The 19572-nt window shown below is 39.1% G+C and overlaps 3 protein-coding genes across 3 annotated transcripts; all 3 read left to right on the top strand.

The window, feature by feature from the left end:
* The first annotated feature begins 489 nt into the window (after positions 1-489).
* LOC145292779 (uncharacterized) lies at positions 490-1482 on the top strand. Its single transcript, XM_080138817.1, has one exon. It carries the CDS (start codon positions 490-492, stop codon positions 1480-1482), a length of 993 nt encoding a protein of 330 aa, XP_079994943.1.
* A 336-nt stretch (positions 1483-1818) lies between these two features.
* Positions 1819-2292, top strand: LOC145292778 (uncharacterized). The gene has a single exon (XM_080138816.1). The coding sequence runs from the start codon at positions 1819-1821 to the stop codon at positions 2290-2292; it is 474 nt and encodes a 157-aa protein (XP_079994942.1).
* Positions 2293-2773: 481 nt separating this feature from the next.
* LOC145292777 (uncharacterized) lies at positions 2774-3916 on the top strand. Its single transcript, XM_080138815.1, has one exon. It carries the CDS (start codon positions 2774-2776, stop codon positions 3914-3916), a length of 1143 nt encoding a protein of 380 aa, XP_079994941.1.
* The last annotated feature ends 15656 nt before the right edge of the window (positions 3917-19572 follow it).

Raw genomic sequence — 19572 nt, 5'->3', positions numbered from 1 at the left:
CTAAAAATTTTAAGGAAAACTCTGTGGGATTAAATTTGGTTACTGGGAGAACTCATACTCTCCTAATTCTAGCAACCCAGTTGAACTTATCCTATCGCCTTGAAGGACTTACTCAGATTCTTGGGAATTTAAAAAATCGCAGGCTGGCTGCAAAATTTGATGCCAAGAGGGATTTGATTATAATTGATGGGTTACTAGGACTCGATGCAATCCAGTACCTGGAACCTTTAAAGGTAATCCCTTGCATGTATGGAGTGGCATTCGAGACACAAAAAGGATTAATCCCCTTTGGAAACAGGTGTTCTTTTCTCTATAAACACCAGATTAAAAACCAAAAAAAGAACACAGATTAATTATGCAGAAGTGTTGGCTAGAACTCCTGAACTTCCACCTGCGAGAATCAATTATGTGGTTCACCCAAAGGAATTCTACCCAGACCCTTTAAAAAATTGGTTCGAAGAAAGTAATGTCCAGCGATGGTTGGAGAACATGTTCAACCTTGAATCCATTGGATTACCCACTGCCGAGAAATTCTCCACCTTGGATGAAGAGAAAGTTAAGCAATTCCGAGATTCCATCACATTTAAAGATGGTCTTTATCATGTGCAACTTCAGTGCTATGAAGATAAAATAAAATCAGTACCTTCGAATCACAATGCTGCTATTCGAGTTCTAGAAAGGGTTACCAAAGATCTGGAGAAGAAAAACTTGTATAATCACTATCTGCAAGTTATTCAACAACAAGAAGATGAGGGCATTATCGAAGACATAATTGTGCCACCTGAACAATTTAAAGATTATATATGGATACCTCATAGGCCAGTGTTAAAACTAACTGACCAGACTACTACCAAAGTGAGACCAGTGTTTAATTGTTCATATAAGAATAAGGACTCAGCATCATTGAACGAAGCAGCATATCCTGGAGTAAACCTGATGACAGACATGATAAAATTGATGATCCGATTCAGAACAAACCGATACGTATTGCTAGCTGACATTAGGAAAGCATTTCTGATGATTCGGCTGGCATCTGAAGGGGATCGTAATCGATTTTGCTTTTTTCTAAAGAAAGGTAAAAACTTGCATTGCTACCGATACAAAACCATTATATTTGGCTTCAATGCAAGCCCCTTTATTTTAAATTATGTATTAAAATTTCATGCGGATAAGTTCCCTTTGGATGACTGTTCAGAAACATTGAAATCCAATTTTTATATGGATAACTTGGTGAAAACTGCGAATAATGCAGAAAACCTATCTGCCTTGTATACTACTGTGAGAGAACGTTTACAGAAAGGAAATTTTGATTTGCAATCTTGCAATTCCAACTGTGTAACACTCCAAAAGAAAATGGAGGCAGATGGAACATTGTCAGGATTCGACTCTGGTTGGGAAAAAGTGTTGGGATATCAATATGACCCTGTCCAGGATTCAATAAGTGTTTGCCCACCATCATGCGACGTGGAAAATATTGTCTGAGACCTCTAAGAGGAAAATATTGTCTGAGACCTCTAAGGTATTTGATCCTTTGTCTCTTTATCTACCTGTGACAGTGCGAGGTCGTCTCTTGATGAGAGAAATATGGAAACAAAAATTAAATTGGGATGATGTGGTTCCTCAAAGTATGAGTTCAGTTTGGAGAACGCTGGCAAAGGATCTGTCCGCGTTAAACACTGTATCATTGCCAAGGAGAGTTTTAGATGAAGGAAAGGATACCAAATTATTTTTCTTTTGCGACGCATCTAAAGCCGCATATGGGTTGCGGTGTACGCTGTACAGGATGGGAACTCATCCTTGGTCTTTGCAAAGGCAAAAATGTCTCCTCTGCAGGGAAAATCCCTCCCGACGTTAGAACTTCTAGCGGTATTTTTAGCCGTGAAGTGCCTCCCTTTTATAAAGGAGTCACTAAAGGACATTACTATTAAGGATGTCTATGTAATCACGGATGCTCAGGTGGTTCTGTCCTGGATTCTGTCCGATTTCGTCCAAACGAAAAACGTGTTTGTACAACATAGATTACAGGACATAGCTCAAATGACAGAGAAGATCAAATGTGATTTCAACATAAAAGTCAACTTTAAGTATGCATCGACAATTGAAAACCCAGCGGATTACATCACCAGAGGTTTGACCATCAGAAAATTTAAGGAAAAACTTTCTCTTTGGTATGAGGGACCTAAATGGATAAAGCAAGAAGAATCCTCCTGGTGCCATCGTAAATTGGGCTGCCTTTCTAAGGCTCAAATGGAACGGATTAGTGCGCCAGTAAATTATGCCGCAGAGAAATGAGGTGGCTATATCAGAAATCAAACTGGAAAAATTTTCTAGTTTGAGTAAGTTGATCAGTGTGACTTCACTGGTATTTAAATTCATCAACAGGTTAAGAAAGAGGGAGATGGATCCAAAGTTACAGGCAAAAGCCTACCTGATCAAGACTATGCAAAAACAATCCCTTTCAAGAGAGTTAGACTTCTTGCTAGACCCTGGAGGAAAGAGCATGCCGAAACTAGTCAAGAACTTGAATCTCTTTCTGAACCCCAAAGGCATCATAAGATCAAAAGGAAGAATAGGAAACTCTGAATATCACCCATATGAAATACAGAATCCTATTTTATTAGGAAAAGAACATTACCTAACAAAATTGATCATTCAAGAATACCACCAGAGAAGCCAACACCTAGGCTTAGCCACTACTCTGAATGAAATAAGGTTAGGCGGTTATTGGATACCACAAGCCAGACAGGCTATTAAAAATGTGATTGGTACTTGTATGAAGTGTAAAAAATATAATGCCGTTTCCTTCTCAGTACCAAATTCGATCAACTTACCAGCCCCTCGAGTGAATTTTGTCAGGCCTTATTTACATACTGGTGTGGATTTTACCAGTCATATCTATGTTAAAGGAAAAGAAAGAGATTACAAAATGTACATTATTCTTTTTACATGTATGAGTATTAGGGCTGTGCATTTGGAACTGGTTCCAGATATGACTGTGAAATCATTTATTCAAGCATTCATTAGGTTCACGAACGCGAATGGAATACCCACGCACCTTTATTCGGATAACGCTCGCACATTCAATGCTGCTGCCAGAATAATTAACCGGGGGATGCTAGCGGACGAATTCAAAGAAAGATTCAGTTCTTATGACTTGAAGCATTGTACGATTCCACTGTTTTCACCTTGGTATGGTGGTAGTTGGGAAAGGTCTATCAAGACCATAAAATCCTGCCTATATAAAACAATAGGAAGAGGTAAAATAGACTATTTTGGCCTACTTACAATTTTGTCTGACGTGCAAAGGGCAGTAAATAGCCGCCCCCTGACATATAGGAGCTCTGAGGACTCTGAGCTAAATATCTTAACCCCTAACTCTCTCATGAATGCGAATATTGGTCAGGGAATAATGATGAGGGTTGAAAACCAGGACCTGGAAACAATGGACCCTCTAAGTCGAAGTGAATTGATTCAAACCCTGCGTTCCTGGGAAGAAAGCCTAACTAAATTTAGGAAGGTTTGGAATGAGGACTATTTGTTGAGTCTCAGAGAAAGGGCTCTGAGCCTAGCTGATTGTTCTTTTGAAGATAAAGTAAAACCAGGGGACATAGTGCTCATAAAAAGCCCTCTGAAGACGAGACCTTTCTGGTCTCTAGGTGAAGTTCTGCAGTTAATCCAAGGAAGTGACAATTTGGTGTGTATAGTGAAAGTGAGGAAAGGTAATGGAGTTATAGACATATATTCTATTAAACATCTCTTTCCTCTGGAATTCTCTCCACAGCCTGGAGAACCCGACCCTATAAGCATGGAACCTCCGAATTCACAGGATATGAGTCAGGACCCACAACGGAGAGAGAGAGTACTACAATTTGGATCTGTCCTACCTGTAACAGACCTGAGGATAGCAGACCTATGATAGCCTGCGATAGATGTAATGACTGGTTCCACTTCAGCTGTGTGGGTCTAACTGAAGCACCACCAGAAGATGAACAATGGTTCTGTTCGACTTGTGACCCTCAAGGAGTTGTACCTGGTAGACCCAGTTTATCGGGAGTCTAAATGAACTTTTATTCCCTTAATCAAGATTTTTTTAAATTTTTTTAAATTTTTTTTTGTGGGGAATGTGTAATAATTAAATTGATTGACTTACCGAGGGTGGCTCGGTGGGAAGGGAAAGACACTTATGGCTGTGAACGGCCCGGCCTGGTGTTGTTAATGAAGAAAATAGGATGTCTATTCCTTATAGCTTAAATAGACATTCCAGTCTCGTTTCAATCTCGCTGAACGAGAGATTGAGACTATAAAAAGAGTCACCTTTGTAGGTTGTTGTTGTGGTTTGTTCTTGTCGTTGTTAGAGATCTATCAGACCGGTACGACAACTGTTAACAGCGCGTTATATTTACAAGAATACGTTTGCTTGTAAGCAACGAGGTAATTTTCCGTTGCAAGCTAAACGTCTTTTCTCCCCCCCCCCACTCGTCGGTAGGAAATATCGACAGAACTATTATTTTCAATGAAAATATTTCCTAAAATGTAATAAATCTTTTTCCTTTTATAAATTGAGAGTTAACCTTGTTTGTTATGTTGATTTATTTTCTACGAAAGAACCTCGTAAATTCGACTCTCTGTCTCGCTCTCTTTACTTCTTTTCCCCACAATAATAACATTAATTAATAAAAAAAAAACAATAATAACATTAATTAATAATACATAAACAATAAAAAAAAAAAAATAGGAATAGGCCAAACATTCAGCTCCACAGATGATGAAAGTTAGTTGTTAAATTTATGAATGGCCAGATCACAATGGAGTTTCTAGCGGTGGGCTGAGAGAAGGTCAGATGTACCCAGTTTCCGGTTGAGAATGGCTATATTTAGGAGACACTGTTTATTCAAGAGAACAATCAGTGAGGGACCTTGAGGAGACTGACGAAAGGTGAGCGAGAGATTAACAGTGAATGATCTTGACAGAGAGACCGATGACAGAACTTGACTGAGACGAACCCGAAAATAAGAAGGGTCGGATGTTGAAGTTAGTCTTAGTTGAGATCCTGAACTTGAGAGATGTGAGGATTTTTAGAAGAGGGAAGGGGCATTTGAGGTGTTGACTTCGATGTCAATGATAAAGAACCTGTTAAACGATAGTCCTGCAGAAATTGTTAAGTCAAAGATAAATAAGTTGAAAATAGAATCAAACGAAGAGGTGATCTTCACAGGAAACGAAATAGAGTGATGTTACACTTAAATGAACACAAAATATTTTTATACACAAAAAATGTGAATATATTTATGTAAGGAAATCTTAAAATAGTTCATCTGCGTGTAACATAATAAGTGCGTAAAGTCATTTGTGGTTTTCTCAGTAGTAAATTTCTAAATTTTAGTTGTTTTAACTTTCTAAGCTAAAGGGAATAATTCGTGTATACGAAACGGTGTAATTGCTTTGTGTGTGTATGTGTGTGTGTGTGTGTGTGTGTGTGTGTGTGTGTGCGTGTGCGCGCGCGTGCGTGTGTGTACGTGTCTTTCTCAAACAGTTTTCAAAACAGTGTCTGTGCTCATCTGCCTTTAATATCCAAGTCTCAGAAGCACATGCATCTATAATGGTCACATAATGATAGATGCATTGTAGAGTCTCAGTTTCAAATCTTTTCTGCTCCGGATAGTTTTCTTTAATTTGTGAAAAACCTGTTTACGTCGTTTGATACATTCGGAAAATCGAAGAAAAACGAAATCATCACTGTTTTGGGTGTTGTTTTGGTTGATTTTGTGCTTATCAGTCAATATTTTACATTTCGCTGCATTTATTTTTATTTCCAGTTCTTCAGTTCTTTCAATTGTAGCTTTCCAAATTCAACAGACTTCAGAGTAGTATCACCTGCATATCTTATGATACATGACATCTGTAGATGGAATTGCACAAACTTACAACACCATTTCAAATTCACGAAAGATGTTGATGAATTGGGAATAAGATGCAGCCGTGCCTCACAATCATTTCAACTTTTAACCAGTCTGTTAAGTATGTCAATTAAAACTATATATTGTCTATTGTTATACATGAAGAATGAATAAAATTTGCTACCGAAAGAGTAGTAGAAACTCGCACTGAAGCGAGCGACCAATGGAAGGTATTGTTGTTTGAAAGAAACAGCTTACCTTGCAGACATGCATATAATCAAGTTTATTAGATGTTTTAACGTGGGTTATTTCATTCCAGTCTCCAAATAATGTCAGGTAATCAGAAGAGAATGTGTACCATTTCAGAGTCTACCTTTACCTGTAGACTTTTAGATAACTATCGCTTTTTCCCCCTCGTGGGTTAATCCATTCTGGTTACAGATAATGTCGGATCATCAGGAGAGAATACGCACTGTTTTGGGGCCTACCTCGCCACGGCTTTTTAGTGTATCGATCTGCTCACTGATCTGAGGTCCCGTTATCTGAAGTGAATTTAACTGAACTGTTCAATAGACTCAAAACTGGACGTTTAATGATTTTAGCGTTTCCCGCCTCAATCAACAGCCCAATGTCTCACGTGGCGTTCAAAAGTTCAATGACTGTGTCTCACACATTCGTCAAGTTAAGACGCGCTTGTATCGAAAAGAAAAAAGAAAAATAAACAACTAAATAAAATAAATAAATGAAATAAGTAAATAAATATATACAAGAAAAATATAAATAAAATTAAACAAATAATTATGTATGAATCATTAAAAAAAAAAGATAAATAATAATAAATCTACATAACTATCTAACAGGTAATCTCTGAAAGTACTGGTCACATAGCACTGAAATTCTCAGGAAATAATATTCATGCACCAAGGGTGGTTTATAGCGAATAATATCTTTGCTTACATGCATGTATATCGCATACACACATCGGCAAATTTACATGTAAAATGTTCATTAAGCATTAGGTGACATTTTTTTTTTGTGCGCATGCGCTTTCTTTCCTTTTTTTTTTTTCTCAGGCTGGAACGCTCAGTTCTTTTTAATTTCAATTCTAACTAATGACACTAACTCATTTTTTTATGTTTTTGTATTTAAAAAAAAAAAAAACGAAATCATGCGTACATTTTACTCGCGGCTTGAAATTTGTAAATATGAAAACAAACCTATAAATCTTTTTTACGATCTCATATTTACTTAATTTCATACATTGTTTTAAGACAGAGGAGGGGGAATGACACACGGAATACGGACAGTGCTGAAATAATAACGCTATTATTTAGAAAGCCATTCTTAATATGGGGAGAGGGAGGTATTACTTAAACTATTCTGTACTTTTACCTAACAATTTAAATAAGAAACTGACATGTATTATCTCTATTTTTGTTTAGTATTAGTTAATATTAGGATCTGTTTCTCAATCCAATTTCTTGATTAGTTTATTGTAAAGCAAGTGTTGCCTAATCACTAACTGCACTTTAAAATATTTATTTTTTAGTAGCATGAATTTTAAATAAGGTGCTTCTACAGTGTAGTGCGCATATTTAAAAAAAGACAAACAATTTATAATGAAATCATGTATTTCGAAAAATTGCTGAGTGATTTTCCGGAAGTGATGTCATGTGTTGATGATGGGGAGGGGGGCAAGCACGATTATGTTGCTTTAAAAAGTACTCTGGAAGCTGCCAGGGATTACTAAACTTTCTCTTTTTAGGTGAGGTTGGGAGGTGGTGAATTAGTGCCTGTTCATTCTCCCAAGCATTGCCACCACTTTTTCTGTTTATGGAGAGGGGGGCAGTAGATGCTTTCGCTGAAATGCTGCGTCAGAACAGATACTACACTTTGATCTTAGCCAAAAGGCCAAGTAAGTGTAATATAAGTTTCTACCAGGCATTACCTCCTCCAAAAATAAAAAATAAAAAATAACCGACGCAGCAACGCAGCAATAAGAAGTGGGGAGGGGAATATGGAGTAAACACCGGTAATGGCTGAAGCAGCAGTTTATGATCTCAAAAATACTGTATTTCATATATATTTTAAAAAGAGTAGGAATACGGAGTAAGGCCCGGAAACGACTGAAGCAGTTTACGACCTCAAAATTACTTTATCCAATATTAAAAGTTGAAACGGCCTACGGTTTAGGTATTACATTATTTCATGTATGTTTTTAAAACAGTGAGGTAAAGGATATAAGATCAGTCCAGGAAATGGCCGAAACCGTTTACGAGTTAAGCATTACTATATTTCATTCACATTTTTAACAGTGGCGTGGGGCTTACAAAGTCAGCGCCAGAAATGGTTGCAACATTTTGCGTTTTAGACATTAATTTATTTAATGTATATTTATAACAGTGTGGTGGGGGATAAGGAGTCAGTGCCGGAAATGGTTGAAAAAGTTTACAATTTAAACATTACTTTATTTCATGTATATTTTTAACAGAAATTATTACATAGTTATTATTTTCGTAAGGGGGAGGCGATAATGTGGGTTAAAATTATGAAAAATGATTGTCTAAATTAGTAATATATCCAAGAATTATGAAAAATGATGAAATGTGAGTTAATTGATTGGTGTTTTTTTTTTTTAATGAAATAATCGGCCCAGACAATATATCAAAGTTATTATTTTCGTAAAGAGGCGGGGGGCTAAATGTAGGTTAAAATTATTAAAAAAAGAAAACGATTGTCGAAATTAGTAATCTATCCAAAAATTATGAAAAATGATGAAAATGTGAATTAATCGATTGGTGTAATGAAATAATAAACCCAGACAAAATATCAGAGTTATTATTTTCGCAAAGATGGGGGAATTATGTTGGTTACAATTATAAAAAAATGATTGTCGAAATTAGTAACATATCCAAGAATTATGAAAAATAATGAAATGAGAGTTAATTGATTGGTATTTTTTTTAATGAAATAATCGACCCAGACAATATATCAAAGTTATTATTTCCGTAAGGGGGTTGCAATAATGTGGGTTGCTATTATGAAAAATGATTGTCGAAATTAGTAACATATCCAAAAATTATGAAAAATGATGAAATGTGAATAAATCGATTGATATGTTTTTAATGAAATAAATAACTCAGACAATATATCAAAGTTATTATTTTTGTAAGGGAGGCGGGTGAAAATGTAGGTTAAAATTATGAAAAATGATTGTCGAAATTAGTAACATATCCAAGAATTATGAAACATCATAAAATGTTAATTTATTTATTAGTGCGTTTGTAATAAAATAATCGGCCCAGACAATATATCAAAGTAATTTTTTTCGTAAAGGGTAAAGCGATAATGTATGTTACAATTATAAAAAAATAATTACCGAAATTAGTAACATATCCAAGAATTATGAAAAATGATGAAATGTGAGTTGATTGGTCTGTTTGTAAGGAAATAATCGGCCAAGACAATATATCGAAGTTATTATTTTAGTAAGGTAGACGATAACGTGGATTACAAATATCAGATATCATATAAGATATCAAAAATGATTGTCGAAATTAGTAACATATCCAAGAATTATGAAGAATAAATCGATTGGTGTGTTTGTAATGAAATAAACAACCCAGATAATACATGAAAGTTATTATTTTCGTAAGGGGTGGTAATAGTATGGGTTAAAATTATAAGAAATGATTGTCGAAATTAGTAACAAGAATTATGAAAAATGATTAAATGTAAGTTGATTGATTGGTACGTTTGTAATGAATTAATCGGCCCAGACTATATATTAAAGTTATTATTTTCGTAAGGGGGTACGATCATGTCGATGAAAATTATGAAAAATGATTGTCGAACTTAGTAACATACCCAAGAATTATGAAAAATGATGAAATTTTGAGTTAATTGATTGGTGTGTTTGTAATGAAATAATCAACCCAGACAATACATCAATGTTAGTATTTTTCGTAAGAGGGGGTCGATAATGTGGGTTAAAATTATGAAAAATGATTGTCAAAATTAGTAATATGTCCAAGAATTATGAAAAATGATGAAATTTGAGTTAATTGATTTGTGTGTTTGTAATGAAATAATCAACCCAGACAATACATCAATGTTATATTTTTCGTAAGAGAGAGAGAGGGGGGGGGCGATAATGTGGGATTAAAATTATGAAAAATGATTGTCGAAATTAGTAACATATCCAAGTATTTATAACAATAATGCAATGTGAGTTAATTGATTGGTCTGTTTGTAATGAAATAATAAGCCCAGACAATTTATCAGTGTCTGTAGATGATCAACAATATTTTTCTGAATTTTCACTGTTAACTTCTGGTCACAGTTGTAGTGGTTAGTAGAAAGACACATGACTGTGTTGCTTTTTAACGTGCTCTGGAGTTCTCTATGAATTAACAAACCTTCAGTTTTGGGGTGGGGCTGGAGAGAGTAATGTCCATTTTGGGGTGATGCAATCTCTCACAATGTCATATTCCAAATATATGGAATAACTATGGAATCATATTCCGGAAATGACATCGTTTCTCTTACTAATGTGTTGTTGGCGGTTGTGGTAGTAAGGGGGGAGAACTATATTTATATTGAAAATTGTGGTAAAGCAAAAGTTGCCTAATGATAATTCGCATCAATGCATTTATGTAATTATTTGGAAAACCTGCTGAGTTATAGTTAAGAAATGATATCATTTCACTTAAAATGATGCTGCCAGTAGTAGGGAGGGAAAAACACAGTAATGTGGAATTTTGTAGTGAAGCAAGGGTTGCCTAATCACAAAGCTTCTATTTGTTTATTTATTTGTAAAGCCGGCTGAGTAATCTTCTGCAAATGACGTCTTTTTTCCAAAAAATTTTGATTGTCAGTAGTGGTGAAAAAATAAAACAGAATAATGTAGAATTTGATAATGAAGCAAGTCTAAAAGTCTAATCACTTAACTTTGTCAATGTATTTATGCATTAATTTTAAAATCCTGCTAAGACATCTTCCAAAAATGACAATTTATTTTACAATAATAGTGCCGATAGTGAGGGAGGAAAGAAACGATGTAATGTTGAAATTTATGATGAAGCAAGGGTTGTGAACTTATTAACCAACACAATGTATTAATTTTGAAATCCTAATGATCCATCTTCTAACAATGATTTCAATTTTCTTAAAATCATGGTAGCCTTGGTAGAAAGAGAAATTATTTCATATATGTAGTACAATACCTGTCGAGAGTATGTTAAATTGTTTCATATATGCATATAAATTACCCGTCCGAAGGTAGGTAAACATATTTTAAATATGTGTTGTAAATTACCCGTCCCAAAAAGGTAAAATTATTTCATATACATTCAGTAAATTACCTATCCTAGGGAAGGCACAATTATTTCATATGTGTAATAGCCGTCCTAGGGTAGGTAAAATATTCTTCTGCTCAAAATAGCAAATGATACATACACATTAAAAATTCCTCTTTCCAAACAATAACAATTATATTCAAAATCAACTTCAATTTTCTCATTGTTTATATGGTCCCGAGCAACGTCGGGTAGCCCAGCTAGTAAGAAATAAATCACTTTCACAGATCTGTCATCTTCCTCTATCGTCATTTTTCCTTGGCATTTGCGTCAATCCTTTTTCCCTATACAATGCAGCACAAGTTTTGTATATAACACAACCGCATTCTTCCAACCGTTCAGTGAGTATTGAGGGTATTTTGTGTGTAGCATATATTACGAACTCTGGGTTGCTGGGCCGACGAGTTAATTTAGTCTTTCGCAACATCTTATGTTTTTCCAGGTGTTGCTGGTCTATTCCGAGTCGCCATTCAATCTTTTCTTGAAAGTCAACTGACTAACCATATCTCTATAGAATAATATTTGCTACCGGAATAATTGCAGAAACTTGGAAAGAAGGGGGCGACCAACAAAAGATATTGTTGTTTGGAAGAAAAGCTTACCTTATAATAAATTGCGAACAGACGGGCTTACCTGACAAACGCTCGAGGTGTGCACTCTGCAAAGCGGGCACGTCCAAAGAAAAATGGCAAGATGGCGGCGGCCGGTTAATATTGCCAAGTAATCACGCAAAATCTCGTGTTCTCTCGCACACACGAGAGTTCAGCTTAGCATAAAAACGGGTCACTGTGAGCAAGAAGGGAGAAGGAAAAACGTAGTCAAGACAAAGACGACGCTTCTGACGACTGAGAAGAAAAAAGAAGAAAAAGAGCAAGAAGTAGAAGAGGAAGAAGAGAACGATACATGAGAAGACGAGGTGTGTGCGGTTTTGAGTAAATCGAAACAGACAGAAAAAAAAACTCTGATTACAAGCTATCTCGGCTTTGGTATGGAGAAATTTGACATCAGATTAATTCCGGAATTCGATGGCTCCCCCACTGGTCCCTCGGTGGTCGAATGGCTGGAAAAGGCTGAGCGCGTTTGCCGGTTGTGCAAGATTAAAGACCCAGCTATGGTTATCCCATTGAGACTCACTAAAGGGGCTTATGTCGTGTACCAGCAGCTAGGGGAGGATCCGACCATGGAGCAGATTACACAAGCGCTATACGGGGCATTTGGTACAGACCCTTTTGTCGCCTGGAGGCAGTTTTCCGAACGCCGACTTGGGCCGGGGGAGACAGTGGATGTCTACATGGCCGACTTGAAAAAGCTTGCCACTCCCTTCGGCGGTGCAAGTGATCGCATATTGGCATGCGCCTTTTTGTCGGGACTTCCGGATGAGGTAGTAAGACTCGCTGAGATTGGATTGGAGGAGTTATTGGCGAGAGTACGAAACATCTTGAAAGACGATCGAGAACTAGTCTCCGCAGCTGTTGACACTCTGGACTCGCCAACGAAGGGTCTACGATGCTATACCTGTGGTGGCCCCAACCACTTTTCCAGAGACTGCAAAAGCGGTACAAGGCGCACCCCTAATTATGGAGCATGACAAGTAATATGGTGTCACCAATGCAATAAGCCAGGCCACATAGCGCGGAATTGTCCGGGAAACGGGCAAGGGGAGGACGCCGCAGCGCTAGCACCCTCCCCAACGCGGCATTGAACAAAGCGCTGCCTGCAGTAACAGTTCAAGTTGATGGATGTGAACGTTCAGCGCTGGTTGACACCGGCTGTACCCAAACCCTTCTTCGAAAGGAATATTGCGCCACATGGAAGAAATGAAGGATCCCTGTACTTACTGTCGGCCAAGGCTCATTGGTGTGTTGTGGGGTCAGCGTTGTTCATATCAGCATTGGCAATGGCTCTCCGGTTGCTGTGACGGTGTTAGTGGTCGATGGGGAGCTGCTCGGATATGACCTTCTCCTTGGAATGGACGCTATCACACAGCTAGGCGGAATTACTGTGAACGGCGCCGGTGATGTGAGCTTCTCTCGACCAAACAAACAAATGTGTGCAGAAATTACTCTCGATGAGCCCGACTTCCATGCAGAATACGATAAGGGCACAAACACTTGGACAGCGTCCTGGAAATGGGCAGGCGACCAGCCACCAGTGTCATTGAGGAATCGACTTACAGAGTATCCCCCTCCTGCGTGGCTTAGGGGGCAGTACGAGGCAAAACTTCAAGTGTGGCTGGATAATGGCTGGTTAGTTCCATACCCAGAGGATGAGCTCGGGCCCCCGCGGGGGCTAATTCCCCTGATGGCTGTCAGACAAGAGAACAAGCAGAAAGTTCGACCTGTTCTTGATTACCGGGAACTTAATGAATACGTTGACCCACACACTGCAGGGGCTGATGTCTGTGCTCATAAACTACGGGAGTGGCGGCGGCAGGGTGCGGAAGCAGCCATACTGGACTTGCAAAGAGCGTACTTGCAAATACGTGTTGAGAAATCGCTGTGGCCGTTCCAGACGGTGGTGATCAAAGGAACTCGCTATTGCTTGACCAGGCTAGGATTCGGCCTGAATGTAGCCCCTAACATCATGACAGCAATCATGCAGGCGATCCGGCGTCAAGATGAAGCGGTGCAACATGCGACATCGTCGTATATAGACGACATTTTTGTCAATGAGAGCCTCCTGTCTGCCCAGGCGGTCAAAGAACACTTCGAGCACTTCAGATTGTCATGCAAGGAGCCGGAGCGGCTACAGGACAGGGCGAAAGTGCTCGGACTGCAGGTGAGCGGAAGTGCAGATGGCCTTCAATGGGAAAGGAGTGGTGAAATCCCGGAAATCCCATCTACCATCACACGTCGGAGCACGTTTTCCATTTGCGGAAAATTGGTGGGTCACTTCCCTGTGTGTGGGTGGCTCCGAGTGGCTGTAGCGGCCATAAAGCGACGGGCAACTTCTATGTCAACTGGATGGGACGATGAGGTGCATGATCCTGCCCTGCGAAGCATGCTGGTGGAAGTTGTGGCCAGAGTGACCAATGATGACCCTGTACGGGGGAGCTGGTGCGTCGATGGGAGTGAATTTACAGTTTGGGTAGACGCCAGCTCACTTGCCCTTGGCGTTGCTCTGGCGGTCGACGGAAGGATAATAGAAGATGCCTGCTGGCTTCGACCGGAGAATGACGCCAAGCATATAAACCTAGCTGAACTCGATGCTACACTGAAAGGAGTCAATCTAGCGCTTCAGTGCAGGCTAGAATCCTTCACATCATCACGGATTCCACGTGTGTGCATCGGTGGATGACCAATGCCTTGAACGGAAAAGCACGTCTGACAACGAAGGCGTCGGCCGAAATGTTAATCCGGAGGCGGCTTGCTACCCTAACCGAAACCACTAAGGAATACGACTTGGTCATAGATGTGATACTGGTGCAATCCTGTTTGAATCAGGTGGATCGTCTGACCAGAGTGCCACGCCGTTGGCTAGACCTGCCAAAAGAAGTGAACGAGTCAGCGCCTGTAAATTGCGCTGCAGTGGGACATAGACTCAGCCCGGAGCATATTAATGATGTCCATTGCCAAAGCGGGCACCCCGGTATAAACCGAACACTTTACTTCGCCAGATTGGTTGACCCCTCTGTGTCTCGGAGGGCTGTGAAATCTGTTGTGGGAAGCTGCAACACCTGCCGATCGATCGACCCAGCACCTGTCTGGTGGAAGAAGGGAATACTCAGTGTGAAGCGTAATTGGGATAGGATTGCGATGGACATAACGCACTACAACGGGAGGCATTTTTTGACGCTTATCGACTGTGGACCATCTAGGTTTTCATTGTGGCGGCCCCTTCGCCGGCAGGACGCGGCTGCCATTATCCATGAGTTGGAAGGTGTGTTCCTCGAGCGTGGCCCTCCTTCTGAGATACTCACCGACAATGGCCCCGCTTTTGTTAGTGAGCCGTTTAAACAGTTTGCAGATGGCTGGGGTGTCCATCTGTGTTTTCGGTGTGCCCATGTTCCCAGTGGAAACGGGATTATTGAGCGCAATCGCAGAACTGTTAAGACAATCGCAGCGTGGAAGGGGTGTACGGTACCTGAAGCAGTCTATTGGTACAACGTCACCCCTAAGGACGATGTTTCATCCTCCACCGCGCCAGCCAACGCGCTACATACATACCGTGTCAGGGTGAGAGGTTTGGAGAGCAGCTCACTACCCCAACCGGAGCCACCACAAAAGAACATAAAAGAGGGAGATGTCGTCTGGGTTAAAAAACCCCGAGGCCAGTGCACGACTCACTATGGAACCGGTCATGTCACTGAAGCGATCAGCCCGCAGGCGGTGCGAGTTGATGGAGTACCTCGTCATATTAAAGACTTAAGATCAGTATTCCAAACGCAGTTGCCGCTTGACGAAGATAGTGAAATTGAATCCGTGACCAGCGACCCATCATTCTGGTTCATGACAGCTTCAACGCACAGCAACACTGAGAGTGGTAGCCTTCAAAGTACTGACCCTCCTGCTGATGATGAAGACCCGGACAGTGATACTGCGATGCTCAGCTTTAGGTTCGCCGACCTTCGTGTCACGGAAGACAGCGCAGACGATGATGAAGCCCCGAATCCCCCTCTCCGAAGAAGCACTCGAAGAAAAAGGCCACCCCTCCCTGCTCTTTCTGTGATAATGAGATCAGGAGGGAGTGTGTAATAAATTACGAACAGATGGGCTTACCTGACAAACGCTCGAGGTGTGCACTCTGCAAAGCGGGCACGTCCAAAGAAAAATGGCAAGATGGCGGCGGCCGGTTAATATTGCCAAGTAATCACGCAAAATCTCGTGTTCTCTCGCACACACGAGAGTTCAGCTTAGCATAAAAACGGGTCACTGTGAGCAAGAAGGGAGAAGGAAAAACGTAGTCAAGACAAAGACGACGCTTCTGACGACTGAGAAGAAAAAAGAAGAAAAAGAGCAAGAAGTAGAAGAGGAAGAAGAGAACGATACATGAGAAGACGAGGTGTGTGCGGTTTTGAGTAAATCGAAACAGACAGAAAAAAAAACTCTGATTACAGTAGACACGTATATAATCAAATTTATCAGAGGGTTTAACTTGCGGGGTATTTGATTCTGGTCTTCAAATAATGTTGAGTAATCAGAAGAGAATATGCACCATTTCACAGCCTACCTCTCCCTGTAGACTTGTATATAATAAAGTATATCGTTTATTTTTTTTTTTCTTGTGGGGTAATGCAGTCTGGTCTACTAATGTCGGGTCGTCAATTGTTTTAGGGCTAATCTCTAAAAACGTGTTTAATGATGTTGATAACCTTCATGCTTACACCAATGCTTTTAACATTTTACATAATGCTCCACACTTTGTTAAAGGTAGATTTGAAGTCAGTAAAATTAAAATTTAAACGTAATATTGTCTTACCTTTTCAATTAAAATTTAAACATAATATTGTCTTAGCTTTTCAATTAAAATTTAAACGTAATATTGTCTTAGCTTTTCAATTAAAATTTAAACGTAATATTATCTTAGCTTTTCAATTAAAATTTAAACATAATATTGTCTTAGCTTTTCAATTAAAATTTAAATGTAATATCGTCTTAGCTTTTCAATTAAAATTTAAACGTAATATTGTCTTACCTTTTCAATTAAAATTTAAACATAATATTGTCTTAGCTTTTCAATTAAAATTTAAACATAATATTGTCTTACCTTTTCAATTAAAATTTAAATGTAATATTGTCTTAGCTTTTCAATTAAAATTTAAACGTAATACTGTCTTACCTTTTCAATTAAAATTTAAAAATAAAATTGTCTTAGCTTTTCAATTAAAATTTAAACGTAATACTGTCTTAGCTTTTCAATTATCTGCCTTATAATAAAGATTGCATCCACAGTATCTCCTTCTGTTCAAAACTTTATTGACTTTCATTCAATTTCTCAATTTAGGATTTCATATGTTCTATGAATATTTTCAAAAGTACCTTGCATGGAATTGCTAGCAAAGAATTGCTTCTCTTGACAATCTGTCACCTTTTCAATAGAGTGAAGATATGACTATTTCAAGAAGTCTGATGACGTATTTTCTGATTTCCAAATTTCAATAAGAATATCATGGAGCATATTTACCATCCTTTCTTTCAATGTCTGCTCCGAGGACTTCTGTTTTGATATAATCAACAGCAGATGTTTTTATCCTTTCATATTTCGAATTGTATATCTCACCTCATCTTTGCTTATGCCATTCTCAGGTAATTTGTTGCACACAAGATTCAACGAAAATGTCAAAAATAGCATTAGTTTTTTCTTTTATAGGGAACTTCTCGTTTCCGGAATATTAATATCATCAGTTAAGATTTGATGGCTAGTGATCTTTGAATCAGGTGACCCTACAACTGAAACAGATGAATCAGTCTCTGTGCATAAGTCAATGATATTGTGTCTTGAGATGCATAGGTAATTTGGGTTCATGTTGTGTCATTATCGAGGATGTCAATAGATTGAATAAGACATAACGACAGATCAGCTTCTATAAAAATGGCGTCTTTATTTACATCTGACAAACATGAGTACACCGGTAAAGGGGCGTAACTCCAGCCGGTAAAAACTCTTGTTCAGTCCCTCATGCAACATCTTCTCTTTTCTCAATAATAAAAACAGAAGATAAAGACAAACAAAAAAAACAAAACAAACACAACAAAAAGTCTGATAAGAATTAAAACAGTCTACAAAACACAGTGATCTAGGCATTCCTTGGGCTGACTACCCTCCTACCTAACAGGGATTATTCTGCCCTTTCACTTATGTTGTGAAATCCTTAAATCTCACAGGATCTCTTATTATTCTTCCTGACCGTGTTGTCCGCAACCTTTCCGGACTTGGTTTTGTTGGGGATGGGGTCGGGTTGAGGTTTTCTCTTATTTCACCTTCATATTGAGGTGGTTCTGAGTTACATATCTCTTCTGTACTCTGCCCTGTATTCTTGGGTAACTCGCTCTGCACTTCATATGGCTGGTGTATTCCTGATGTGAGTGGGGGTGTCTCTGCAGTTTTCTTCAAATCTACTCTATTCCGTCGATATAAGTCCCCATCCACTTTTACATGGTATGATCGCTCATCCAGTCTCCTCCATACAACAGCTTTCCTCCACTCTTTTTGACCATTTATGTGTGGTTTCATCCGTACTACATCTCCAGGATACAATGGTTTAAGTGGTTTTACTTTGTGGTTGAAAGAATATTCTTGCCTCCTGCGGTCTTGCTTCACTGATTTTCTCAGATTTTTTGGCAATTCTGGCTTGAGTAAATCCTCCCTGGTTGGGAGAAGTGTTTTTGTTCTCCTTGACATCAGCTTCTGAGCTGGTGATAAGAGACCTTTGGCTGGCGTATTCCTGTGATCCAACATTGCTAGGTATGGATCAGCCTTATCGTCCATCGCTTTCCGGAAAAGGTTCTTTGCCATCTTTACCGCAGATTCCACTTTGCCATTTGCTTTGCTATTGTATGGACTGACAGGTGTATGTGTAAAACACCACTTTTTTGCAAAGGTAGAAAATTCCTGGCTACTAAACTGAGGCCCATTATCAGTTACGACCTGATCTGGTATTCCATGTTGTGCAAAATGGTGTTTAAGTTTAGTTATCACTGTCTTTGCTTGTGTATTGAGAAGATGATCGATTTCCCAGAAGTTGCTCATATAATCAACTGTGCACAGATAGTCTCTATCTGCAAACTTAAAGAGATCTACTCCCACTTTCGCCCAGGGTCTGTCAGGAACTTCATGGACCATTAATGGTTCTGCCGGGTTGGCCACTTCATATTTTCTACATGTGGGACACTTTGACACATAGTCTTTGATGTCACTGTTCATATTTGGCCAATACAAGCATTCTCTTGCTCTTCTGCAACATCCTTCTACTCCCAGGTGTGTGGAATGCAGCTTTTCTTTCAACACCGCCCGCTGTGTCAGTGGAACCATTACCCGGTTTCCTCTGAAAATTAAACCATCTTGCACCGTCATTTCATTCCGCATGTTAAAATATGGTCTCACCTCTGGGTCAAGATGTATTTTTTCTTCTGGCCATCCTTCCAGAATTACTTGCTGTAACTGCTGCATGCTTCTGTCTTCCTTCGTGGCTGAGCGCAGTTCAAGCAGCCTTCTCTCTGTTACAGGAATATATTCTGCTTCCTTGACATCATCTTCATCGTCTATATCTTCACTGCTCAATGCATAAATGTATGCTCTTGATAGCATGTCTGCAAGGAACATTTTCTTACCTGGATGGTACAGAACTGTAGCATCGTAAGCCTGTAGTCGCATCAGCA

Source organism: Euprymna scolopes, chromosome 14, assembly GCF_053919585.1.
Source record: "Euprymna scolopes isolate OS-2025 chromosome 14, ASM5391958v1, whole genome shotgun sequence".
NCBI lineage: Eukaryota > Metazoa > Mollusca > Cephalopoda > Sepiida > Sepiolidae > Euprymna > Euprymna scolopes.
Note: the sequence above shows the minus strand (reverse complement) of the source record. Positions and strands in the feature narration are given on the sequence as shown.